This window comes from Fringilla coelebs (genome assembly GCF_963513975.1).
Source record: "Fringilla coelebs genome assembly, chromosome: 25".
NCBI lineage: Eukaryota > Metazoa > Chordata > Aves > Passeriformes > Fringillidae > Fringilla > Fringilla coelebs.
In genome coordinates this window covers 1,733,385-1,760,749 of record NC_140051.1, presented here as the reverse complement: position 1 = coordinate 1,760,749, position 27,365 = coordinate 1,733,385, and the positions used below count along the sequence as shown (strand labels likewise).

Genomic DNA, 27,365 nt, shown 5'->3' with positions numbered 1-27,365 from the left:
CTGCTCTCCTGTGGTATATCCATTTTATGGAGAAATTTCCTGCACACCTGAAGTTGTACATTTCCCTGGGAGTTGAGGAAAGACTCAACTTTTAAAGAAGGAAAATTAGAGTGAGCTGAGGTCGATAAATAGGGAATTGTGATCTCAGGTGGGTCCACAATCAACATTAGCAGATATATCCATGTTAGCAGGTTTATCCATTTTATGGACAAATTTCCTGCACACTTGAAGTTTTACATTTCCCTGGGAGTTGAGGAAAGACTCAACTTTTAAAGAAGGAGAATCAGAGTGAGCTGAGGCCAGTAAATAGGGAATTGTGAACTCAGGTGGGTCCACAATCAGCATTAGCAGATATATCCATTTTATGGAAAAATGTCCTACACACTTGAAATTTTACATTTCCCTGGGAGTTGAGGAAAGACTCAACTTTTAAAGAAGGAAAATCAGAGTGAGCTGATGCCAATAAATAGTGAATTGTGATCTCAGGTGGGCCCACACTCAGTGTCAGCAGATAATGAGGCTCCCCTCCCGTGGGTTCTGTCTCCAGCAGCTCTCCCCTGTTCAGTAGTTTGTGAAATTCTGTTTAATTGGAAGCATTAGTGGGACTTGCATTGTTTGCTCCTGCTTCAGCATTAATAAAGTGGCATTCAGGCTGAATAAACACCATTTCTGTGTTCAGCACTCTAGCATTTTTACCCTTTGCACTTTCTTGTTGGTTTCCACTTTAAATGTCTCCTGTTGGAGCTTTTTAATCCCTTCAACATCTAAAGTTATCTTCCTTTTGCATTTATTGGCTAAAACCAAGGTCAGCAGGGCCAGGATGTGTTCTGTGAACTGACTGAGATGTGTTTCCAAGGTTTGGCTGCTGAATCCATCTGCAGAGTTTTTCCTCTGGAGGGATGAGCTGCAGATCCCCTTTTATAACAGCATTTGAATTAATTAAACATGTCACAACTGCAACTGCATGGAGGTTTGGGTTGTTTGTGTGGAGCCAACAGGTTTTCTCTTAAAATATAATTTTGTGGGACTCAGATTTGTCACCTTGACTCCAGAAACGGACACCATTGAGCTTTTTAACAAGGTTTTGGTCACTGCAAATTGTTGATTTAAGAGCACCTGGAGCACTGGCCTCTCTCACCTGTTCTGTGCCTTCCATTCCATGGAAAACCTGTTTTTTTTCATGGAAAATCTGCTTTTTCTCATAGAAAACATGTTTTTTCTCATTGAAAATCTGCTTTTTCTCACAGAAAATGTGGATTTTCTCACTGCAAACCTGCTTTTCCTCACATGCTGCTGTGGCTGAGAGCCCTGCAGCCCCTTGGAGGGACCCCAGACCCTTCCAGTGCTGCATTTTTCAGCCTGGGATTTGCATTTCAGAACTCCTCAGAAAGCCTCCAGTTACCTGGGGCTGCATTTTTCCCTTTCTAACGAGGGTGAACTCACAGGGAGCACGTTGGGGGGAGTTTTTAAACCTCATTTTTGCTCTTGGTCTGCAGGTAGCAATAAAAATCATTGACAAATCTCAGCTGGATGCTGTGAACCTGGAGAAGATCTACAGGGAGGTGCAGATCATGAAGATGCTCGACCACCCACACATCATCAAACTCTACCAGGTGGGCTTAGAGGGGCTTTTCCCCTTTTTTTCCCCCTTTTCCCCCTCTCTTAGTTCTGCTAAACAAAAATGAAGATCCCACTTCAGACCAGTTCCAGCTTGAAGTTAATTTTATGCAAAAGAAACTGGCCTTTGAAATATTTCAAAAAGAAACAGTCTATTAAAAAAAATAAAAATGGTCTTGAAAATATTGATGTGCCAGGTAGAGATATGGAGCTTAAGGAGTTAAATTTGAAATTTATAAATTTGCACTTTATTGTTTGATAATGCCTCCCCTCAGTTCCTTTCTGAATGAACGACACCACTCAAAAGTGGCAGAGAAGATTTAAAATATTCTTTAAAATATTGAAAAGTGGTTGAGAATATTTAACTGGAGTCTGAAGATCATCAGGATCCCTTGGAGGGAGTGTGGTGCTCACTCCTTCAGTGCCTGGTTAAAAATACATTTGATAAATGAGTTTATTTTTTTAAACAGCCTTCAAATTGTCTCCCTGGTTTGCTTTTATTTGTGAGCAGTCTCTTGGGGCTTTCAGGCCAGTTCATAAATAAAATGCAAAATCAAATTCACAGAGCTCCTGCCCAGGGACGAGTTCAGCTGATGCTGAAATGTTTCTCTGAGGTTGTTGAAATGAACCCAAAACACCTCGAAATTGTCCTGAAATCTGAAATGACTTTTTGAGGTGGGGGATTTTTCACTCTCAGTGAAGCTTTTGATTATTCTGTTTGCACACATTGGAAGATTTTGACAATTCCAGCTGTGAGGAAGAACTTTCACAGCTTTGGAGAAAACCATAAAAATCGAGATTCTTTTGGGTGGTTTTTGGCTTTTTTTGCTTTTCCCTCATGTGTGACTTCTGCATCCCCAGGTGATGGAGACCAAAAGCATGCTGTACCTCGTGACAGAATTTGCCAAAAATGGGGAGATTTTTGGTAAGCAGGAGAATTTTTCCATGTTCAGCTTTTCAGTGCCCTCCTGGTGTCAGTGAGGATCCTCTGGGGCTGTTCTTAATTTCACATTTCTGTGCACCTGCAGAGTTAAAAATATTTTAGTGTTAAATCTGATTTCCTTTCAGTTGGTTTCTGCTGCCTCTTGTCCTTTTGCTGGGCTTTGTCTTGGGACAAAAATCCTGAATCTAAAATCACTTCTGGCTTCTATTTCATAATAATATAATAAAAAATGTATAAAATTATATATATGTGTCCTGCTGGTTTGGCTGTGAATCTAAAATAACTTCTGGCATCTATTTTATTATAACATAATAAAAAATTAGATGCAATTATAGATACACATTGTATGTATTATATTTATTATTGTATACATTAAACATGTATTATATAGTACATATATATTGTATATATGCAATATAATATAAGACAATATGCATTATATTATATATTACATTATATATAATATTGTATATAGTATTATAACACATATATTATAATATAGAATGCAATGTACATTCTATGTGTTATATAGTACATATACAATACATAAATGTAATATCATTATAATATGATTATAAATAAATATATAATTAATAAAATTATACTGAGATTAAAATGAATTCTTATTAAGAATAAAAAAATGTTAAATTTTCAAAATTCTATTAAATTTTAAAATTTATTATTATACAATAAAAGCATACGTAATTTTATCTTTATTTTATGTATTAAATAGAATTATAATACGATTAATTTTTATTATTATACAATGGAAATAATATATATCATTTTATATCTATATTAAATAGAATTATAATAAAATGAAATGCTTTATTATTATACAATATATATATAATTTTATATAGTTACGAATTATATATAGTATATTGTTTATATACTATATATAGTGTATATCGTTTATATACTATATATAGTATATAGTTTTTATATATAGTATATTGTTTACATAGTTATCAATTTTATTTTATATATATTTATTTTTATATATATTTATATATTATTTATTATATTTATATATATTTATTTTTATATATTTATATTTTAATATATTTTTAATTCTATATATTTATTTTTTATATATATATATATATATATATATATATATATATATATTTTTTTTTTTTTTTTTTTTTTTAATGTATTGTTGAAATATAATTCTAATAGCATTTAAAAAAAACCCTGCTGTGGAAAGGTGCAGCCAGAGGGTGACAGCAGGCCCAGGTCAGTGTGGAAGATGAGGAGCGTTCCTGGCAGGGGAGGCTCTGCAGTCCCGGCTGTCCTGCTGTCCCCAGCAGGGTCCTGGCAGTGCCAGGCTGGCACGGTGCCCCCAGCCCTGTTTGCTCTCTGGTTAATGCACAATCCTGGGCTGCAGCAGGGACAGGGCTGATCCCAGAGTCACGGACCTGCTCTGGGTTTGGGAGCTCTCCATAAATCCTGGCAGAGCCAGAGGAGCCAAGGGCAGCTTGGCTTCATGAGTGTTGGGGGAGATGAAACAGGAAAGCCTTAAAAATGTGATTGCCTGGCAAAAGGTTTGGAGAATATGGAAACTGTAAGGGAGATTGAAATGAAAGCAGCTTTGAGATCCCTCAGTTACTGAACAGCTGGAAAACAATGGCATGGCCAGCTGAAGGTGATCCCCTTTGGATGGAACAACACCCTCTGCTTGCAGACAGCTCCAAGGGGCAGAGCAGACCCTGCTGGCTTGGCAGAAGGGGCCCAGAGAGGAGTTTTTGGAGTTTAAAATGGAACACAGGATGGCAACGTAATGATTCCTATAGGCTGTACATAAATGCTTTAGGATTTGTATCTTGGGCTGGATTGGTCAGTGAGAATTGGAATATTCAGCACAGGAGATGATTTATGGTATTGGAATGGGAACCTCGCCCTCTTACCCTATTGCTCTCTCATCCTCTCTACCCCTCTCTTCTCTCAGCCCTGCTCCAGCTGTGCCTGGCAGCTCCCAGCAGGTCCCTTTGCAATGAACCCCAAATTCCAGGACCAGAAGAAGATTTATTGTATTGTAACGGGAACCTCGCCCTCTGATCTTTCCCACTCCCTTTCCCTCTCTCTCCCTCTCTCAGTCCTGCTCTGAGCTGTGCCTGGCAGCTCCCAGCAGGTCCCTTTGCAATGAACCCCAAATTCCAAGCCCTGCCTTCAGAGATCTCTCCTCTCCATCCATCCCACCATCCCACCCCGACACTCCCGCAGTGAACTCGTTCTGCACGGCCAACTAACGATGGATTAACAGCTCAGGGCTAATTGAGTTTGTGCCTCTGATATCTGACTTCACCTTGCTGTCATATGATTTGTCAGTCACTCTGTGCCTGGCTGATATTTAGCTTGCAAATATTATGATCTCCCCTTACTGCCAGGCTTTTGTTTGTTCTTGTGCTTTGCCAAGTGAAACCAGCTGAGAGTCTGTGAGCTGGGGTGGGAGCTCTGAGCTGAGTTTTCAGAGATGCAGCTCCCACAGACCAGCTCTGACCACAGGGAAAAGTTGAAATGAAAATATTGCCAAAGTTACAAAGCCCCTAAATGATATTTGAGTTAAAAATCCTATAAAACACAGGCTAACACAGCCCCCTAAATGATATCTGAATTAAAAATCCTATAAAACACATGGTAACACAGCCCCCTAAATGATATCTGAATTAAACTCCTATAAAACACAGGCTAACACAGCCCCCTAAGTGATATTTGAATTAAAATCCTGTAAAACACAGTCTAACAGAGCCCCCTAAATGATACCTGAATTAAAAATCCTATAAAACACAGGCTAACACAGCCCCCTAAATGATATCTGAATTAAAAATCCTATAAAACACAGGCTGACACAGCCCCCTAAGTGATATTTGAATTAAAATCCTGTAAAACACAGTCTAACAGAGCCCCCTAAATGATACCTGAATTAAAAATCCTATAAAACACAGGCTAACACAGCCCCCTAAATGATATCTGAATTAAAAATCCTATAAAACACATGCTAACACAGCCCCCTAAATGATATCTGAATTAAAAATCCTATAAAATACTGGCTAACAAAGACCCCTAAATGATACTTGAAGTAACAGTCCCCTAAAACACAGGCTAATACAGCCCCCTAAATGATATTTGAATTAAAAATCCTATAAAACACAGGCTAACAGAGCTCCCTTAATGACACTTAATTCAAGTCCTCTAAAACACAGGCTAACACGGCCCCCTAAATGATATTTGAATTAAAAATCCTATAAAATACAGGCTAACAAAAACCCCTAAACGATATTTGAATTAAAAATCCTATAAAATACAGGCTAACAGAGCCTCCTAAATGATATTTGAATTAAAAATCCTATAAAATACAGGCTAACAGAGCCTCCTAAATGATATCTGAATTAAAAATCCTATAAAACACAGACTAATACAGCCCCCTAAATGACATTTGAATTTAAAATCTTATAAAACTCAAGGGAAAAATCCCATATCCAAGGCAGGTTTGGAGCTGTGCTGGGCAAGGTGCTGCTGCTGCTGGGATCTGATGTTACACAAGTGCAGCAGAAGATAAAATTAATCATATAAAATTAACCCTATAAAGTGAATCACTCTCCAATCTCTGCCCTGCTCCTTGGCCATTAGCTGCATTCCTTGGGGTTTGTTCTGAGCCCATCCCAGCCCTGATTCTCTGATTTTTCAGGATTTTTAAAGCTGCTGCTGCTGCTGCTCCCCTTGTTTTTGTTGCTGAGGATAAGTGGAGTTTTTGGTTTCAGGGCTGACATTGGTTCTTACAATGTAATCAAATATGAAAACAAAATGTTCTCTCTGCCCGTGACGCAGCGGAGAGGAGAGAGAAGTCAGCATGGGCACCTTTGGGGTGCTGGTTTTATTCCCAGAAATTTAAAAAAAATCACATTTATATCCAGCACACAGCCTCTGCTGAGGCTCCAGAGGGTGAAGTGTGATGGGAATTCACATTTAATTCCTTCAGAGGAATTAAAGCTCGAAATGTCCAGGATGGGGAAGTGAATTATTGAATTATTCCAAATATTCCCCATGAATTGTGGTGTGGAAATATTGACCAGGGAGCTGTGGAAGGAGGAGCAATGAAGAGTTTCCTCTTTTTTTTTTTCCTTTTTTTTAATGGAGGGTTGAGTGGGAGAGCAACAAGTTGGAAGCTGGTTTGAGTTCCCTCTTGCTAATTATTTGGGAGAAATTAAATGTCAGTGTTGTTGCTTGCTGCCCAGTCCATTTAAACCTGAATTGTTTGATTTATGATGACTTGCACTCCAGGCTGTGAAAATAGGAGCAGAGAGAAATTTCCTTTTTTTCCTCCATTTTTTGGAAGGGTTGAGTGGGAGAACAACAAACTGAGGACTGGTTTGAAGTTCCTTGGTGCTGATTATTGGGAAGAAATCATTGAGTTTCAAACTTGTTGCCTAAATCCATTTAATCCTGATTTACTTGATTTCTGCTGCTTTTATTTCTCAGATTACCATAAGTTCTATTGTGAAAATATTGTAAAAATACTGAGCAGGAAAAGAGAAAAAATTCCTTTTTTTTCCCCCAATTTTTCAGAGATTTGGCTGGGAGAACAAAAAGCTGGAAGCTGATTTCTTTGTGCTAATTATTGGGGAGAAATCACTGAATTTCATGTTTGTTACTCGCTGTCCAGCCTGATTTATACCTGATTTATTGGAGTCCTGCTGCTTTTATTTCCCAGATGACCAAGAAAATATTAGGAAAAAATATGAAATATTATGCAAATGAAAATATATGAAAATATTGTGCAAATATTGCCCAGGTAGCTATAAAAGAAAAGAAAAATTTTCCTTATTTTTTCCATTTTTTCGGCGGGTCAGCTGCCAGGTTAAGAGTCTGGAAACCAGTTTGATTTTCCCTGTGCTAATTTTTGGGGTGAAACCATTCAAAAGCAGCGTTGCTGCCTGCTGTGCAGGCTGATGGAAGCAGACTTGTTTGATTTTGGGTGGTTTTATTTCAGATTACCTGGCCAGCCACGGGCGCCTGAGCGAGCCCGAGGCGCGGCGCAAGTTCTGGCAGATCCTGTCGGCTGTGGAATATTGCCACGGCAGGAAAATCGTGCACAGGGACCTCAAAGCTGAGAACCTCCTGCTGGACAACAACATGAACATCAAAATAGCAGGTATTCCACTTGATTTTTGTCTATTTTTATTTATTTTTTTATTAAAAAACCCCCTTCGGTGCTGCCTGAGATTCCGTCATGTTTTTCCATGGTGGGTCTCAAAAGTCCTTCCAAATTTCCAATATTAACTTCCAGGGGAAAAAAATTAAATAAAAAAAATTAATTCATTATAGACATTTTATAATAGTTATATTATAATATATATTATATGTCTACATAATGTTTTATATGTCTATATAATATATAGACATATACTACATATAGACATTATAATAGTTACAGACATTTTTTTGTGGGTGTCTTTAAAGCTGCCAGATGTTCAGGTTAAAACAGAGTTATCAAATAACTTCTTTCAACATTAAAAAAAAAAAAAACCACTCTCAAAATGGAAGCTTATTGATTTTTTTTTTTCCTTTTTGCATGCATGATTTCACTTTAATTATAAATTTAGACACAGCAGATGTTGCTAGCAATAGAAATCATTTTCATTACAATTCCACAGATCCTTCCATGCTGACTTTAGCCCAGAGAGGCTGGAAATGGGTAAAATAGAGAATATCTAGGTTTGGGAGACTGTTGAACTTCAAGAACAGGGGAGCAGGAAGGGAAGGAGTGAAGGAAGGAAAAGGAATTTCCCTTTCTCAGGCTAAGAAAGGTGAAATGATGAAACATTTCTGCTCATTCCTGGGATATTTTACCTTTTCATTTCCCTGCTGGCATTTCTGGCGTGGTGGAGGGGTCGTGGAGCCTTCCCCAGGTGGGCTCATCAGTGCTGCCATTTCTGGGGTGCTTTTCCTGTGCTCATTTCTGATTTCACACTCGAACCCACCTCCAGCAGCACCTGGACAATTGTGGCTGAGAGATAATACTGAATCATCCCAAATTCAGTTTATACTGAATAAATCCTAAATCCAGTCTGAGGGCTGCCAGTCACCCCCTTGCTCTGAGGAATTGAGCTGAAAAAAGGGAATTTCTGTGCTGGTGCTCACCTGTGCTTTCTTTCCTGCCTTCACTGCCACGTTTTTGCCCTCTGATCCCTCTCCACCTCGTGATGTTCGACCTGGCAGAGTTTTCCAGAGCTCCTCAGGGGTCTCAACTCCTGCATCCAGAGGTTTTCCTGCTCTGGGTGTCCTGAGCACTGCAGGGATGCAAATCCCCTGGGAGAATCTCCCTCCAGAGCATCTCAGGAGAGCCGGGAGCAGTTCTGGCCCTGGGAATTCATATTGAAGTGATAATTTGGGGTATTTCAGCTCTTCCCTAGGAAAGGCTCTGGACCTAAAGTGCTCTCCCAGGCTGCTCCCAAGTGAGCCAGGGGCAAGGGTCCCTTTCAGAAGTTCCCTGCAGGCTCAGCTGATTTTCCATGATGGACTGGACTCCTGCCTTGTGGAATTTGCAGGCAGCCCCGACATGGGAAGGGATGAGAATCCTGACTCCAGGTTTCAGAGGATGATTTATTCTTTTATGATATATATTATATTAAAGGAAAATGATTTACTAAGACTATACTGAAAGAATAGAAGGAAGGATTTCATCAGGAGGCTGGGAAGGGAAGGAATGGAATGAGAATAAAATCTTGTGACTGACCAGAGAGTCTGAGACAGCCGGACTGGGATTGGGCATTAATTAAAAACAGCCACATGAGACCAATCCCAGCTCCACCTGTTGCATCCCACAGCAGCAGAAAATCACTGTTTACATTTCATTTCTGAGGCCTCTCAGCTTCTCAGGAGAAAAATCCTGGCAAAAGGATTTCTCATCAAATGTGTCCGTGACCCTGCCTACCACGAGCTCCATGACCCAGATTTCCAGAGTGACCTCTGGTTCTTCACCTCTCAGCTCCTGCCTCCAGAGGTTCTCCTGCCCTGGCTGTCCTGAGCACTGCAGGGATGCAGATCCCCTGGGAGAATCTCCCTCCAGAGCATCTCAGGAGAGCCAGGAGCTGTTCTGGCCCTGGGAATTCCAGGGCTGGAAATGGGATGAGGAGATTCCATCGGCTCTGCCCTGCCCCAGCTGCTCTGCTGCTCCACTTCCCCAGTGCACAGAGTTAATTACAGGTGGGCTGCATGCAAATGAGCCCATGAACTGGTTCCTCCGTGGATCTCAGTCCTTATCAGGTTGATAAGAGCTCCCTGTGTCCAGCCTGGCTGCTGAAGGAGCCGGAGGAAAGTTCAGGCTGCTGGAAACTTTGTAGTGATTTGTGCCGAGTCAGTTGTTGGATTTTTCGCTGCAGAGGAGAAGGATGACGAGCTGCCCGGGGTTTATCTGGGATTTTTGGAGTTATCTGGTGCTGTGCAGATCCCTGGGAACAGCCTCTTCCAGTTGTTCATCTTGCTCATGGCTCGTTTATCAGGCTGGGGAAGGACAGAGGGCAGCCAGGATCCCTTGGGGTTTTCTTCTGGTCTCAGGTCATGTAGGAATTGAAAAAACCAGCACAATAACTGATGAGTGATTTTGATAAAGCTCTTCTTAGCTTCCCGTGCACCTCTCTTTGTTCTGCTGCTTCCATGACTTTTACTGAAGCTTTTTGCTCCTCAAGGATACAACAGCTTTTAGTCAAACCAAAACAAACTGAAGCGTGCACAAAGTCACCTCTGTATTTCAGCCACCAGGAGAATAAACTAACATTCAAAAGTGTTCCAAGACCTGTGGGTTCAGGAGATTGCCACCTTTGATGCCTGAGGCTGGACTGAAATCCAGTTTTGTCTTAATATTGCTCTAGAAGGACTGGGACAGGCAGAATTTAAAGGATCTTTTCTCTCTAACTGGACAACAAACAGAGGATGAGTAAGAATTGGAGGTGAGAGCTTTGATAGGTTTATTTTGTAGAAATAGGAGGTGGTTGGGAGCAGAGCCCTCCAACTTTAGTGTAAGGAGCAAAACTGAAGGGATCAATGAGACCAAATGTCCGTGGAAAAGGGGGAAGGTGAGGAGTGAGGAATTCCCTGGGGGTTTAGGGTGGAATTTGTGCTCAGTGCTGGCAAGGCAGCCCTGCCTGGCCCTTCCCAGAGCTCAGCAGCTGCCCTGGGGATGTGTCCTTTGCATCTGCTGCTCTTTGAGGGCACCTGAGGCATTTCAGCTGCCCGGGCTCTCTCTGAGCTCCACCTCTGCTGTGCAGCCAGAGATCCACCAGCAGAACCCAGACCCAGCTGGGATGGGGACCCAGCTCCTGCTCCTGTCCTTCTGTCAGCGTCCAGGAACAGAAAATCACAGAATGATTCTATGCAGGTGCTTTTAGTGAAGAGCTCTGGGTGTCAGGGGTACAAACCCAAATCTGACTCTGACCATTCAGTCAAGATGAACATGTTTTATATTCTATCATTGTAGAACTGTCATGTTGATCATTAAACTTATATTGTTCTATTGTATACATAGATTTCAGCTAAGCAAAGCCCCCCCCTTAAATTTCCAACATCGTTCCTCATGATTCTTCTTATGGTTATATAATAATTCTATTTAATCACTGAACAACCATCACACCTAACAATCATATCATTTATCACACTGCTCACTCAGGTGCAGTTGATCTGGGAAAACACAAATCCTAACATTTTCAGCTTCTCCCTTTACCATTTTCCATGGGCTCCACTATCACTTCCAGCCCCAGGCTGGGGTGCCTGCAGGAAACCCTGACCCCTGCTCCCTGCAGCAGCCCAGGTAGGCACAGACTGATATTTTGAAGGAGGCTGGAGCTGCTGCTGGACAGGGAAACGTGCACTGACGTCAGGAGAGGCTGCTCAGCCCTCGGCCCCTGAAGTGGGTCAGGTTTGCTGCCGCTCCTACCTTGCCTTTATCGGCACCTCCGCGCCCATTATCTCCCAGGCTCGCGTTTCCCCTCCAACAAAAGCTCCCTGTGGCTCTCTGCGAGGCAGGCAGATTGAGTTCTGCTCCTGGTTTCGGGAGAAAGGATTAATTATAGCTCTGGAGCTGCTTTGGGAGGGTTCTGGAGGCACCAGTGAGAGGCTCTGCCATGCTGCTGGAGGCTCACACAAGCTGCAGTGGCTCTGGCAGGGAGCTGCCGTTTCTCAGGCTGAAATCTTCAGGCTGTTTTTCCAGTTTTTTTTTTAAGGGGAAAAACCAGATTCCACTGGCGTGATGCGTGCTCCAAAAATGATACCTCCGAAATTCAAGATGGTCCCGAAAGGGGGTAGAATGAGATTGAGAAACCAAATGCCACAAGTGTGCAGAGCCAATATTTGCAGATTGCACAAACACAGAGTTTATTCAGCTGAACGCAGTGCTGCAAGTGATGGCCTTTTTTGGGGGTTTTTTTTGTTGTTTTTTATTTTATTTTAACGTGCAGATTCAGGGAAATGTTAAGAAGATCACTCCATTATATAATCTCAGTCCTCTGGTAATGAGCCCAATTTCAGTCCTTTTAGAATTCTGTCCCTGGCATATGTTGGTTTGGTTTGGTTTGGTTTTTTTGAGGGCTGGCACATTTTTTCCCTCGAATATCAGCGATGTTTCCTCTGGAATGAGACATTTTTGGGGTTAAAAATGACCACTTTGGATCCAGAATGGCTGTGACAGATCTGCAGTGGCAGAAGAGGAACAAGGTGGAAGGGGGAGAAGGAGAGACTGGTGGGTTTTTTGTGTTTAACTGAATCCTGGCCACTCCAAAAAATGGGGCAACTCAACTGACAGTGCAGTAATTAAAAATTGAGGAAGCCCCATGGAGCAAGCATCCAGGATCCTGACTAAATCCTGATTTTTTTTTTTTCTTTGAAAGGGTTTTCATGGATGTTATCCATGCTGGAGTGCTTACAAATTGTTTCCCAGCCATTTGTGTGGGGAGAATAAAGGAGACAAAAGGGGTGAGCACAAGAAGTTGTGTCCCCTAACAAATAATGCTGATCTCCCCCACCCAGGGAATTATTTTGTGCAACAAGAGAGCAGAATTGGATTTTTTTTAAAGCAAAGAGCCAGCTGCTGACATCCAGAGCACTGGTTTTAATTCCTGTATTCCATGAAAGAGCCCAGTGCCAGTCAGGAGGTGTCTGGCAGTGCTTTGTGCCTGCTGAAATTCAGATCTGAAGGATTCTGGTGTTCCACTGGTCACGAAAAGGGAAGAAATTGAAGCTTTGGAAGCGCAGGGCTGAGGCAGAGCAGGGAAATCCTGGTCCAGGTGTAGGAGGCAGCCCTGCAGGCACAGGGGGTGGTCAGGAGTTCCCTCTGGCTGCTCCTTCTGGTGGCAATTCACAGCCTGTCATTCACGGATTCTCCAGCAAACTCAGTGGTCTGTGCTGTCACAGGACCAGCAGAGCCAGCCAAGAGCTGCTCCTCCAGCTGAGCCCTGCAAAGTCTGCTCTGAGCAGCTCCAGGATGTCCTTTTGGTGACCAGGAATAAAACCTTTGTGTGCCACAAAATTCATCACCTAAAGATAATAATGGCACAAACCTGAGGCTTCTCTTATATTGGCTCGGATTTCTTCACCTTTCTTTTTGGTGGTTTCTTCCAAGAGGTGACTTTAAATCCCAGCCTGGAAAGGCAAAAAATATCCCTTTTTTTAGGATTTCAAATCCTTGTGCTCCCAAGCAGGTCATGCTTTCTTTAGCTGTGCTTACAAATAAATGTTCTTGTACTTGTGAATCTGATAGGAAGATTTATGAGGGTGGCACCCGAGGGAGAGCTGCAGCTCTGAGATAAAAACCTGATGTTTATCTGCACTACGAGGATGTTGAAAACCTGACAAATCCCAGATAAGTGAGGGGAGAAATCAGATTTAAGGACACCTACACGGGGTGGCAGAATGCTCCTGTGGAGAGCAGGAACGGCTCCGTGCCTCCCGAGGCATTGTCACTGCAGCCAGGCCAATTCAGTGGGAAGAAAAAGGGAATAATGATTAAAGAAAAATCACAACAGCAGTCTGGCTGTGATGGGGGAAAGGGGAGAAAAGGGAAAAGGGGGGGAAAGAAAAGGAAAGAGGGGAAAAAAGAGAAATGGAGCAAAAAGGGAAGAGGGGACAAGGTGAGGCTGTGCTGGAGGGATGGGGGGATTTGGGGTGGGTCCTGCTGTCCCCCCCGTGTTGTCACAGCTGGAGGCATTGCAGAGCTGCAGGAGGATGAGGAGGGAGGGCAGCAGGTTAGTGCTGTCCTGTCCCAGCCCTGGTTCCTGCAGAAGTTTGGGATCCCAGCCGGCCTTGGGCTGGGTGACGTCGCTGGCGGCGGTGGCGTCACCGTCGCTGCCGGTCGGGGCTCTGTGTGACAGCCTGACCTTCAGAGCAGCCCTGGCAGCCAGCCTGGCTGGCACAGCCTCTGGTGGTGCCCAGGTGCCAGAGGTCACCCTGCAGGCTGTCCTGTCCCCTCGGGTGCTGCAGGGGTTTGGGGTGCTGCAGGTGTTCAGTGCCAGCTCCAAAACCCAAAACTGCTCCCAAACCGCTTCGTGTTTGAGTGCTCCTGCAGGTGGGGATCCACGAGGGGCTGCTGGAGCTCCTGCAGCCCCCACTCCTTCCCCCAGAGCTCTGTGTCCAGCCCCAGCTCTGCTCTGCTGCCCCAAACCAACTCCAGGGGGATTTTTTCTCATTTTTTATTAAATCTCTCTCTGCTTCTCTCACTCTGGGGGTTCTGCCGTGGTTTTCTGGCCCCTCTGAGCAGCACAGGCAGCACAGACGGGGTGGATGGGATGGTTCAGCAGAGCCTGTGCTAACCACAGCCTTTATCAGCTCTGCTATCTGCTGGTCAGCATTCCAGCACCCTGGGAGCATTCCCAGCTGGATCAACAGCCTGATGTCAGCCTGTTTGTCACCTCCCTGTGTCCTGTTTGTCACCTCCCAGCATCCCTGGGAGCATTCAGAGCTGGATCAACAGCTTGATGTCAGCCTGTCTGTCACCTCCAGGAGCATTCAGAGCTGCACCAACAGCCTGAGTCCTGTTTGTCACCTCCCTGTACCCTGGTTGTCACCTCCCAGTGTCCTGCTTGTCACCTCCCAGGAGCATTTAGATCTGCACCAACAGCCTGATGTCACCCTGTTTGTCACCTCCCAGCATCTCTGGGATCATTCAGAGCTGCACCAACAGCCTGAGCCCTGTTTGTCACCTCCCTGTGCCCTGTTTGTCACCTCCCAGCATCCCTGATTGTCACTTTAGAGTATTCAGAGCTGCACCAACAGCCCAATCCTTATTTGTCACCTCCCCGTGCCCTGTTTGTCACCTCCCTGTGCCCTGTTTGTCACCTCCCAGGAGCATTCAGAGCTGCATCCACAGCCTGAGCCCTGATTGTCACCTCAGAGCATTCAGAGCTGAACCAGCAGCTTGATGTCACCCTCTTTGTCACCTGAGTGCATTCAGAGCTGCACCAACAGCCTGAGCCCTGTTTGTCACCTCCCAGCATCCCTGATTGTCACCTCAGAGCATCCCTGGCAGCACTCAGAGCTGCATCCCCAGCCTGATGTCACCCAGTTTGTCACCTCAGAGCACTCAGAGCTGCATCCCCAGCCTGATGTCACCCTGATTGTCACCTCAGAGCACTCAGAGCTGCATCCCCAGCCTGATGTCACCCACTTTGTCACCACTGTCACAGCAGCACCAGCTCAAGGGGAGAAGCCCCAGCCTCTGTCTCTGAGCTCCTTTTGCCTCTCACCCCTAAATTATAAAAATTCTGATCAGTGTCAGACCCCAGCTGGTGCTGCACGAGGCCATAAAAAGCAACATTTAAAAGAATGTTTTATTTGTGGGCTGGTGACTCCAGGGGCTGCAGACAGCAGCTGAAGTCTGTCTGTCCTTCCCAGTGCTTCCCATGCCTGTTGCTCAGCTCCTTCCTCCCAGCTCCACAGCTTGTCAGGATTTGTTGTGTGTTCGAGGCTAGGAAGCACCTCAGGAAAGCCCAGGGAATCTCAGATCATCTCTTGGCAAGTCAATAATCTCATTTATCCGTGGGACTGTCGCTTTGGTGAATTCTAACCATGGCTGTACTCAAAGCTCCTCCAGGTTGGGGAGGTTTTGCAGCTTTTCAACAATTCCACAACACAAAAGCAGCAAAAAAACCAGAGAACATCCAGCAGCCCGATGTGGGATTGGGCTTTGGGGTGGAATTGGAATTATTCTGGAATTATTCTTCCTGCTGCACTGGAAGCTTGCAGTGACTTTTCCCTTGGTTTTTCCCCACAGATTTCGGCTTTGGGAATTTCTACAAGAGCGGGGAGCCTCTGACCACGTGGTGTGGGAGCCCCCCCTACGCAGCCCCAGAGGTCTTTGAAGGGCAGCAGTACGAGGGACCCCAGCTGGACATCTGGGTACCAAAAATCCTGATATTAACTGCATTCCCCTCCACTTCTGGGAAGCTGCAACCAATATTTGCTTTTTCTGAAGCTGCAGATCTGGAATATTTGATTTTCCTCACCTGCAGATCTGGAGTATTTGATTTTTCTGAAGCTGCAGATCTGGAATATTTGATTTTTTTAACCTGCAGATCTGGAATATTTGATATTTCTTAACCTGCAGATTTGGAATATTTAATTTTCTTACCTGCAGATCTGGAATATTTGATTTTTTTTAACCTGCAGATCTGCAATCCTTGATTTTTCTAAAGCTGCACATCTGGAATATTTGATTTTTTTTTTTTTTTAACCTGCAGATCTGGAATATTTGATATTTCTTAACCAGCAGATTTGGAATATTTGATTTATCTTAACCTGCAGATTTGGAATATTTAATTTTTCTTACCTGCAGATCTGGAGTATTTGTTTTTTCTTAACCTGCAGATTTGGAATATTCAATTTTTCTGGAGCTGCAGGTCTGGAGTATTTGATTTTTCTTACCTGTAGATCTGGAGTATTTGATTTTTCTCAACCTGAGAAGGTGTTGGTATTTAAAATAAAATCACCTTCACTTCTGAGTTAAGGATTCTCAGCTTGCAGCAATCCCCAGTTCAGTTTTGGACAGGGTTTTCTTTTTAAAAAAAATCTGTATTTAATTGTAAAATCTCAGCGTTTTTACCAAGCTTTGAGGTCAGCACCTGCTTTTCCCCCTTGACACACCCAGTGCTGTGCCAGCCTGGTCTGCTTCTCTCACTGGGATTTTTATTTTTGGCAGGAACTGGGATTTTTTTGGCAGTGCCAATTCATTGAATCCTTCCAGGAACAAGCAATTGCAGCAGAGCTCTTGCCCATAATTTCCCCTTTTGCTCACATGGAATAATCCCCTAAAGTGATTGCTCATAAAAACTCCTCCCCACAGGCTTTAAATGGAAAATATTCCAGTTTTTCACTCGGAGTGGCTGCTGTGCCAGGGTTGCTTTTGTTTGGGCAAGGCTGAGATGAATAAATAAATAAATAAATAAATAAAGTAATAAATAAAGTAATAAATAACGTAATAAATAATGAAATAATAATGATAGTGACAATAATAATGATGATAATAATAATAATAATAATAATAATAATAATAATAATAATAATAGTAATAATAAATATCCCAAATTCTCAGCTGAAGCTGGGGTTCAATTCTCATTCACCCGTGCGCAGCTCCCCCCCCTTTTTCTTTTTCTGCAGGAAAAATTTCCTTTTTCTGCAGGAAATAATTATTTCTGTGGTAGGGCTTGGCTTGCCCCCTCAGAGACCCTGCTGGGAGGTTGGAACTAAGCTGAAAATTCCCTTTTTTCCCCCCACAGAGCATGGGGGTGGTGCTCTACGTGCTGGTGTGCGGAGCCCTGCCCTTTGATGGACCCACCCTGCCCATCCTGAGGCAGAGAGTGCTGGAGGGGAGGTTCAGGATCCCTTATTTCATGTCAGAAGGTAACAGTGCCATGGTTTTACTCTTTTTGCTGTGCTTTGAATAAATTCTGGGGTATCCATGAGGTGGGCATGAAGAATTTGAGGTTTTTTTCCACTTTTTAGTCTTGTTTTGAGAGGTTTTTAGCAGCAGTGATGCATCTCTGGGCTGGTAGGTCACTAAGTTGGAAATTCTTATTTTTTTTTCCTCTTTTCCAACAGAGTGTGAGCACCTGATCAGGAGGATGTTGGTGCTGGACCCCTCCAAACGTCTGAGCATTGCTCAGATCAAGGAGCACAAGTGGATGCTGGTGGAAGTCCCTGCCCAGAGGCCGATGCTGTACCCAGCAGGGGAGGAGAACCAGCCCGCCCTGGGCGAGTACAACGAGCAGGTGCTGAGGCTGATGCACAGCCTGGGCATAGACCAGCAGAAAACTGTGGAGGTACAGCTCACACCGGGGGAACACGCTGGAAGGGGGGGAAAACATTGGAATGGGGGGGGAAACACACTGGAATGGGGTGAGACACATTGAAATGGGAGGGAAAAACATTGAAATGGGGTGAAACACAGTGAATGGGAGTGAAATACATTGAAATGGGGTGAAACGGGCTGGAAGGGGGTGAAAAACATTGGAATGGGGTGAAACAGGCTGGAATGGGGTGAAACACAATGAAATGGGGTGAAAAACATTGAAATGGGGTGAAACACAATGAAATGGGGTGAAACACACTGAAATGGGGTGAAACACATTGAAATGGGGGGGGAAACACATTGAAATGGGGTGAGACACGCTGGAATGGGGTGAAAAACATTGAAATGGGGGGGGAAACACACTGAAATGGGGTGAAACACACTGGAATGGGGTGAAACACACTGAAATGGGGTGAAACAGTGAAACGGGAGTGAAAAACATTGAAATGGGGTGAAACACAATGAAATGGGGGGAAACACAATGAAATGGGGGGAAACACACTGGAATGGGGTGAAAAACATTGAAATGGGGTGAAACACAGTGAAATGGGGTGAAAAACATTGAAATGGGGTGAAACACACTGAAATGGGGTGAAAAACATTGAAATGGGGTGAAACACGCTGGAATGGGGTGAAACGCTGGAATGGGGGTAAAACACCTCAAATGGAGGTGAAACACTGAAATGGGGGTGAAACACACTGGAATGGGGTGAAACAGGCTGGAAGGGAGTGAAACACATTGAAATGGGGGTGAAACACATTGAAATGGGGTGAAACATATTGAAATTGGGGTGAAACACATTGAAATGGGGTGAAACATGCTGAAATGGGGTGAAAAACATTGAAATGGGGGTAGAACATTGAAATGGGGTGAAACATTGCAATGAGGGTGAAACACATTGAAATGGGGGTGAAACACACTGAAAACACACTGAAATGGGGGTGAAACATTGCAATGGGAGTCAAACACACTGAAAAGGGTGTGAAACATTGCAATGGGAGTCAAACACATTGAAATGGGGGTGAAACATGCTGAAATTGAGGTGAAACACCTGCAAGAGGTTCTCACTCCTGCTCAAACACCCCACAAAAGGGATGCTTTCCTTTGCTCTCTTCCTTTTGTAGTGAATTACCTAGGCTGGACCTCTTGGTCTCTGTCTGTTGGGCAGTGCTAGGTTTGAGGTGAAGTCCCAAAGGTCCTGTGAGGTGTTTCTGTACCAATTTGGGAACAGCTGGGTACAGTTTGGACCTCTTGGCCTCTGTCCAATGGGTAGCCCCAGGTCTAGGGTGAAGTCCTAAAGGTTGTATGAGGTATCTTTATATCAAATTGGGTACAGCTGGGTACAATTTTGGACCTCTTGGCCTCTGTCCTCAGCCCCAGGTGTGAGGTGAAGCCACTGAGGTGTCTTCGGTTGAGAAACTTTTGGGGCTTTTTTGCCTTTTTAAGCAGACAGAGAATAATTTGGTCGCTCCATCAACATGGGGCACGTCCCTACACTGTGCTTTTTTTTAAATGTTCTTTTTGCAGTCCCTGCAGAACAAGAGCTACAACCACTTTGCTGCCATCTATTACCTGCTGGTGGAGAGGCTGAAGTCGCACAGGAGCAGCTTCCCCGTGGAGCAGCGCGTGGACGCGCGCCAGCGCCGGCCCAGCACCATCGCCGAGCAGACCATGGCCAAGGTCAGCCCCCTCCTCAGCCCTGGGCTGCTCTGCCTCATTCCCTTCCAAAATCCCTCCCTTCCCAACAGGGATCCCTCTCTGCTTGGTGTAGTTGCATCCTGGAGGTTAAAATGATTAAAATGCCAGCCTGGCATCATCGCCGAGCAGACTGTGGCCAAGGTCAGCTCCCTTCTCATCCCTGGGCTGCTCTGCCACTCCTTCCTCAGCCCTGAGCTCCTCTGCCTCATTCCCATCCAAAATCCCTCCCTTCCCAACAGGGATCCCTCTCTGCTTGGTGGTGTTTTATCCTGGAGCTTAAAATGCTTAAAATGCCAGCCTGGCACCATCGCCGAGTAGACCGTGGCCAAGGTCAGCTCCCTCCTCAAACTGGGCTGCTCTGCCACTCCTTCCTCAGCCCTGGGGTCCTTTGCCTCTCCTTCCTCATCCTTAGGCTCCTCTGCCTCATTCCCCTCCAAAATCCCTCCCTTCCCACCTGCAATCCCTCTCTCCTTGGTGGGGTTTCATCCTGAAGCCTAAAATGCCAGCTTGGCACCATCACCAAGCAGACCATGGCCAAGGTCAGCTCCCTTCTCATCCCTGTGCTGCTCTGCCTCTCCTTCCTCATCCCTGAGCTCCTCTGCCTCATTCCCATCCAAAATCCCTCTCTTCCCACCTGGATCTCTCTCTGCTTGGTGTAGTTTCATCCTGAAGCCTAAAATGCAAATTTGGGGTTTGGTTTTAGCGAGGATCCCGTTGCTCATCTCCTGGCGATGCCTTGGCCAAGATTCCCTTTGGGATGTTTGGGTTGTGCTGAGGTGAAGCTCAGCTCCAGTTATGAAAACACAGGTCCAGGAGCAGCGTGGCAAAGATTAAAGCCAGGTTTAAGCTTGGTTCTTGTGATGGAAAGTCACAGTGTCGCAAAGAAAATGATCAATTTTAAGATTTATTGAAAGCAGGATGAGCAAGGAGGAATAAAACACCTCTGGCAGGGGGTTCCTTGTGCTGAATTCCTGCATTTTGGAGCCTTTTTTCTTCAGCTCCAGCCTCTCATTGTCCCAAGGATAATTTGTTTTCACACATGGTGGCACCACAGCTCCTGGCTGAGGGTGATTGTTTCCTCTTGGCCAGTGGTGTGGATACTGCACTCCAGGAAATAAAGGCTCCAAACCAGGGGAAATATCCCTGTTCTCCTAACTTTTAGGAAATTTCCAATGAAAAGTCATTGAAACCATTCCTGAGGCTCCTGGTAGCAGTCAGGGGGTTGTACTCAATATAAAAAGGGAATTTTAGAGCACCAGGGAGCCCCAAACTCTTCCTGTGCTGCTGGGAATAAGTCAGGTTCAGTAAGTCCTGAGCTCAGTGCCAGTTGGGCTTGGCTGGCTGTTTTGGGAGCAGTAATTTTGCTTTTTCCCAAGTTTAAAGGCTAAGAATGTTCTTCACCCCGAACCAAGAACTAAATCCTGCGCTCCTGCTCTGGCTGCACACCGTTCCCCCGTGGCTCTGGACGTCTCTCCCCACCTCAGGCCCTTCCAGTGTTGAGTTTTTCCCTTCTGTTTTTCAGGCACAAGCCGTGGTGAACCTGCACTCCCCAAACCCGAGGCTGCTGCAGTCTCCAGGGCTCCCCTCAGCCTCAGGAGCAGAAACCTTTTCCTTCCCTCCCTCCAGCTGCCAGGGAGAGGCAGCTTTTATGGAGGAGGAAAGGGTTGAGACACCAAAGGTACAGAAATCACCCTATTATTTTTTTTTTTTTCCAGAAATCATTCCAGCTAAAAAATATCGTTGTCTTTTAACAGCACAGCAGTGCTTCCTGAAATTTAAGTATTTAAGCATCAGGAGCTGTAGGTATTCCAAATTCTCCTTCCCTGGGACTCCCCACAGCTGTGTCTTTTTTCATCATTCTTCTCCCTCCCTGTTCTTTGCTTTCGTTCCATTCTCACCACACTGCTTTTGGAAAGGGAAAAAAAAAACCAAAAAAAGTGGGTTTTTGTTCCCTTGTTCTTCTAAAATGTATTTTCAAGAGCTCTGAAAACTCCTTCTTACACAGAGGGCTCCTGGATGCAGCTGAAGTGTCCAAAAGGAGCTCCAGCCTGCTTTGGAGTCAGCAATTAGAAAGGGGAAATAGCTTAAAATAATTACATTTATGAAGTATGTGACTCTCATAAAACTTGTGCTGCTTTCTCTCATGTTGCACCACGTTATAACTTGAATTTCAGCATATTTCTCCTGCCTGGTGCCAGCTGGGGTTTGATTTCCTGCCTGCCAGTTGGAAGGGTTTATTGCTCCCCGGTTTGTTCCCAGCACCAGGAGTGTGGCCCTGGTTCTCAGCTCTGGCTCCTTGTGTGGTCTGTGGCAGCTGGAAAGCACAAACCAGTTCAAAGGCGCTTCAAAATTAACATTTCCAGCTGGATTTTGCACCCCCTTTTTTCAAAATTAACATTTCCAGCTTGATTTTGCACCCCTCTTTTTCAAAATTACCATTCCCAGCTTGATTTTGCACCCCACTTTTTCAAAATTATCATCTCCAGCTTGATTTTGCGTCCCCATTTTTCAAAATTAACATTTCCAGCTGGATTTTGCATCCCCCTTTTTCAAAATTAACATTTCCAGCTTGATTTTGCATCCCCCTTTTTCAAAATTAACATTTCCAGCTGGATTTTGTGTCCCCATTTTTCAAAATTAACATTTCCACCTTGATTTTGCACCCCCCTTTTGCTTTGTAGCTGCGCTTTGGCCAGGGCAGGTCAGCAGCAGGTGACAGCAGTGAGGTGTCAGGGCTGAACTCACTTGGGAATATTCTTAATTCTTGTAGGACTTGAGCATTGAAGATTTCCAGGCTCTGATCCCTGGAAAACCTGCAGGGAGCCAGCGTGGGGTGGGTTCTGCTCCTCCTTTCTGCCCAAGCAGTGCCAGGATTTGAGTGGGGAAGCCCCAAAAAGGGGAAGGAAGGTGTTCAAAAAATGAAATTTAGAGGTGAAATCCCCTCAGTCAGAACAGAGGCAGCAGAGGCAGAGTTTTCCCGTGCAGGAATCATCATTTTCCTGCTGTTTAAATTATTTATAGCTGTTTCTGGATGTTTTCCTGCCATGTAGTTCTGCCTCAAGACTGTTTGTTAGGAGCTGCTGTCGATGCAGGGAAAGCTCTTTTCCAAACACTTCTCCTTTGCAAAAGACCAAAGAACTTGGAGGAAAATTCAGGAATGGCTCACAAAAAATGGCTTTCCATAAAATCAGCTGCAGCATTGCCAGGTTTTGTGGTTAAGGATTGTGGTTTTTCCATCCATGTTTTACCCAGTTTGTGCAGTAATTACAGGACAGAGCCTCCAAAAGCTGCAGGATGTGGAAATAGTTATAAATAAATATCTATTAAAATAATATTAATATAACAATGGAATGTTTAAAATATATAAATCATAAATGATGAAGTAAAATAAAAATAATAGATAAAAATTTTGGTTTTGCCTAAAACCCATATAATTGAAAATGGCAAAGAATTAGTTAAGGTACAGGAGGATCCACGGCAAACTGGAGAATAAAACCAGAATTCAAATCCCAGGAGCAGTTTAGGATGGGGAGGTGCCTCTAAAGGTCAGACTCAAAGCTGTGGGAGGCTGCTCAGGGCTTTATCAGGCTGGGTAAATCCAAGGAGGGAGATTCCACAGCTTCTCCAGGCAACCTGTGTTTGCAGGGGAACAACATTAATCAAGTTAAGCTGTGCTGGGAAAAGGTGCATTTATGGAGTTATTCCTGAGCACTGCCCTGCAAGGATGAAATGCAAGGCTGGGGTTTTTTTCCTGGAGTTTATCTGAGCCTGATAAATGAGCACAGCAGGTATGGGAAGGGGGGAACAGCAGTATTGCACATTCCAGAAATATTTTATATTGTGACTAAGCTGGCAAAGTTTTTAATAACTCAAAAAAAAAAAAAAAAAAGACCAAAAAAAAACCCAGAAAACCAGTCCTGGAAAGCACAGAACTGTGGGAATGAGAATATTCAGTTGTAGGGAATTGAGTGGTAAGGGAAGGTAAGCAGGAAATGAAGAATTGTACATGGCAAGCTTGGCTTAACTCAACTCAGCAGAGTTAGAGACACCAAGTGCCTTCAGGCCAGGGAGCTCCTGCTCCTGGGGGGGTTCTGTGGGCATCAAACAGAGCTGGGCACAAAGAAAGGTGGGCAGAAAACAAAGGTGAGCACAAAGATACAAAGATAGGTGGGCAGAAAACAGAGCTGGGCACAAAGAAAGGTGAGCACAAAGAAAGGTGGGCACAAAGTGGGCACAAAACTAAGCTGGGCATAAAGAAAGGTGAGCACAAACAAAGGTGGGCACAAAGAAAGCTGGGCACAAAATAGGTGGGCACAAGCCAAAGCTGGGCCCAAACAAAGCTGGGCACAAAGGTGGGTACAAACAGAGCTGGGCTCAAACAAAGCTGGGCGTAAACAAAGCTGTGCACAAAGCTGGGCATAAACAAAGCTGGGCACAAACAAAGATGGGCACAAAGAAAAGTGGGCAAAAAGGTGGGCACAAAGAAAGGTGAGCACAAAACAGAGCTGGGCATAAACAGAGCTTTGCACAAAGGTGAGCACAACCAGAGCTGGGCACAACCAGAGCTGGGCACAAGCCAAAGCTGGGCATAAACAAAGCTGGGCACAAAGAAAGGTGGGCAAAAAGGTGGGCACAAAGAACGGTGAGCACAAAACAGAGCTGGGCATAAACAGAGCTTTGCACAAAGGTGGGCACAAGCCAAACAAAGCTGGGCACAAAGAAAGGTGGGCACAAGCAGAGCTGGGCACAAAGCTGAGCACAAGCAGAGCTGGGCCCAACCAAGCTGTCGCTGTGCCCCCAGGTGAACGGCTGCCTGCTGGACCCCGTGCCCGCCGTGGTGATGAGGAAGGGATGCCAGTCCCTGCCCTCCAGCATGATGGAGACCTGCATTGATGAAGGAATCGAGACAGAAGGAGAGGCAGAGGAGGACCCGGCCCAGGCCTTTGCTGCCCTGCAGGCAGCTCGAGGGGGCAAGAGGAGGCACACCCTGGCTGAGGTCACCAACCAGCTGGTGATGGTGCCAGGCACAGGTACAGAGCTCGGCTCAGAGCTCATCCTCTCCCTCAGCACTCGGGCTGAGCAGCTGGGGATCTGGGTTTATCAGGGATGAGTACAAGACAGTTTGTATACCCCAAAATCTGCTGTTGAGACGGTATAAAATCAGAGCAGCAAATTTACAGGTGATTTAACTCATGCAAAACCCCAAAAGCTACTGGGAAATGTGGCAAAATTGGCTGCTTCCTCAACTGAAGGTCCCCAAATCATTCATCCCCTGAAGATGAGCTGGCAGGGAGCAGTGGGGAAATGAAACCCTCTGGACTCCAGCACCAGTGAGGTGACCAAGCTTTCCAGGCTACAGTTTTGTCAGGATTAAAAAAACCTAAACACTTTCCAGTGAACATCTGCAGAGTGTCTGGCTGCTGCAAGAAACTGCAAAAACCCAGTAGGAAATCCCCATTATTGCACCGCCAGTTTCACTTGACAATTCCTTTGTCAAAATTGATTTCTTTGGCTGTTCCCTCTAAGGTAGCCACTGTTGGCAGGAGCAGCTCACGTCAGTGGTGCTGATTCTCACTTTTATCCTGTTTTTTGGGTTTTTTCTGTCCCAGGGAAAGTCTATTCCTTGGATGAGAACTCCTCCCTGGGCAGCATCGACTCGGAGTACAACATGGGCTCCGTGCAGAGGGATCTCAAATTCCTGGGCGAGACCCCTTCCCTGAAGGAGATGGTGCTGAGCAGCCAGCAGCCCCCACGGGTGCCCTCCCCGTTCCTGGGGCTCAGGCCTGCCAACCCAGCCATGCAGGCCCTGAGCTGCCAGAAACGGGAGGCTCACAACCGCTCCCCCGTCAGCTTCCGCGAGGGCCGCCGCGCCTCCGACACCTCCCTGACCCAGGGTAAGTCCTGTGCAGGGGAGCTCTGTGCAGCACCAAGCTGCTGTGTTAGGGCTCTGCTTCGGTGGCAGCGACACCCAGGCACTGCAGGAAATCAGGAAACGCCCTCTGTGCTCGGTTATCACTCAGTTTATCTCCTGTGCTAGCCAGAAAAGCAGATTATTCTGACAAGGGGTTTTTGCTCCTCTCTCTCCTCTCTCCTCTCCCTCTCCTCTCCAGGAATTGTAGCATTTAGGCAGCACCTCCAGAACCTGGCACGAACCAAAGGAATCCTGGAGCTGAACAAAGTCCAGCTGCTGTATGAACAGATGGGATCGGAGGAAGAGCCTTCCCTGACATCAGCTGCCACCCAGCTGCAGGAGCTCATGAGCAGCCCTGCACAGGTACTCCCAGCAGAAATCGAGCTCCATCTCAGTGCCGTGGGACAGACCAGAGAGGATGAGGTGCTGTGGAGATCTGGGAAGGGCTGATTGACAGATTCAGTGTCCTGTTCTCCTTTCTGCCTTCCCCAGACTGCAGAATGTGGAGCCTTTGCCCACCCTGGTGGTGTCAGTGAGGGGCTCTGCCAGCTCTCCAAACCCAGCAGTCACTGCTTTCAGTCTGAAGGGTGTTTGGGATTTAGCAAAGGCCAGTGCCACCTTTTCTTGCTGCCAGGAGCAGATTGCAGTTCCACACAGATTGGTTTGCAGAGGGAACGTTCAAGAGCTCCCAGTAGGGTTTTCAGCTGAACAGGAGCACAGCAAGCAGGGAACCTCAGGCAGGGAAAACCCTCAAAGCAAGGGTTAAGGGAGCCTTGTCAGGCCTGCAGCTCGCTCCTCTTCCCCCTGCAGGAGGAAGGCTCCCAGCAGCAGCAGCAGCAGCAGGAGGCTCCGGCCGCTTTCCCCAGCGGCGCACAGCCCCCGCTGCTGTCGCGGAGGCAGAGCCTGGAGACTCAGTACCTGAAACACCGGCTGCAGGTACCCCTGCCCCGCCCTGGGAGCCCCACCCTGCCCCGCCCTGGGAGCCCCGCCCTGCCCTGTGAATGCCACACTGCCCTGCCCCACCCTGGGAACCCCACCCTGCCCCGCCCTGTGAGCCCCACCCTGCCCCACCCTGTGAGCCCCACCCTGCCCCGCCCTGGAAACCCCACCCTGCCCTGTGAACCCCACCCTGCCCCACCCTGGGAGCCCCGCCCTGCCCTGTGAATGCCACACTGCCCTGCCCCACCCTGTGAACGCCATCCTGCCCCACCCTGTGAATCCCACCCTGCCCCACCCTGGGAACACCACCCTGCCCCGCCCTGTGAACCCCACCCTGCCCAGCCCTGTGAATCCCACACTGCCCCACCCTGGGAACCCCACCCTGCCCCACCCTGGGAACCCCACACTGCCCCACCCTGGGAACGCCACCCTGCCCTGTGAATGCCACCCTGTCCTGCCCTGTGAATGCCATCCTGCCCTGCCCCACCCTGTGAATCCCACCCTGCCCAGCCCAGGCTACACTGCCCCACCCTGCTGTGCCCTGCCCTGTGAATCCCACACTGCCCCGCCCTGCCCCGCCCTGGGAACGCCACAGTGCCCTGTGAATGCCACCCTCCCCTGCCCTGTGAATGCCACCCTGCCATGTGAACCCCATCCTGCCCCGCCCTGTGAATGCCACACCGTCCTGTGAACCCCACCCTGCCCCGCCCTGCCCTGCCCCACCCCGTCCTGCCCTGCCCCACCCTGCCCCACCCCACCCCATCCCACCCCGCCCTGCCCCGCCCTGTCCCTACACATCACAAAATACCATGCTGCGCACACGCTGCTGTTTTTAAGGTGGAAAAGGGCAGTTTATCTTCTGATTCCAGCATTTATAGATTTCCAAAAGCGGCAGTGGGTTGTAGGGTGACAGTGCCACCTC

The 27,365-nt window shown here is 46.1% G+C and overlaps 1 protein-coding gene across 1 annotated transcript in view; it reads left to right on the top strand.

The window, feature by feature from the left end:
- The window catches only part of SIK2 (salt inducible kinase 2), a 37,419-nt gene that overhangs the window by 4,950 nt on the left and 5,104 nt on the right, over positions 1 to 27,365 (top strand). The window contains exons 2-13 of the mRNA XM_084221588.1: positions 1,497 to 1,613; positions 2,479 to 2,542; positions 7,554 to 7,715; positions 15,822 to 15,946; positions 17,323 to 17,446; positions 17,645 to 17,865; positions 19,423 to 19,575; positions 21,116 to 21,271; positions 24,395 to 24,623; positions 25,203 to 25,487; positions 25,704 to 25,867; positions 26,315 to 26,440. Coding sequence (XP_084077714.1) covers positions 1,497 to 1,613; positions 2,479 to 2,542; positions 7,554 to 7,715; positions 15,822 to 15,946; positions 17,323 to 17,446; positions 17,645 to 17,865; positions 19,423 to 19,575; positions 21,116 to 21,271; positions 24,395 to 24,623; positions 25,203 to 25,487; positions 25,704 to 25,867; positions 26,315 to 26,440 — 1,926 coding nt within the window. The remainder of the gene's footprint in view (positions 1 to 1,496; positions 1,614 to 2,478; positions 2,543 to 7,553; positions 7,716 to 15,821; positions 15,947 to 17,322; positions 17,447 to 17,644; positions 17,866 to 19,422; positions 19,576 to 21,115; positions 21,272 to 24,394; positions 24,624 to 25,202; positions 25,488 to 25,703; positions 25,868 to 26,314; positions 26,441 to 27,365) is intronic.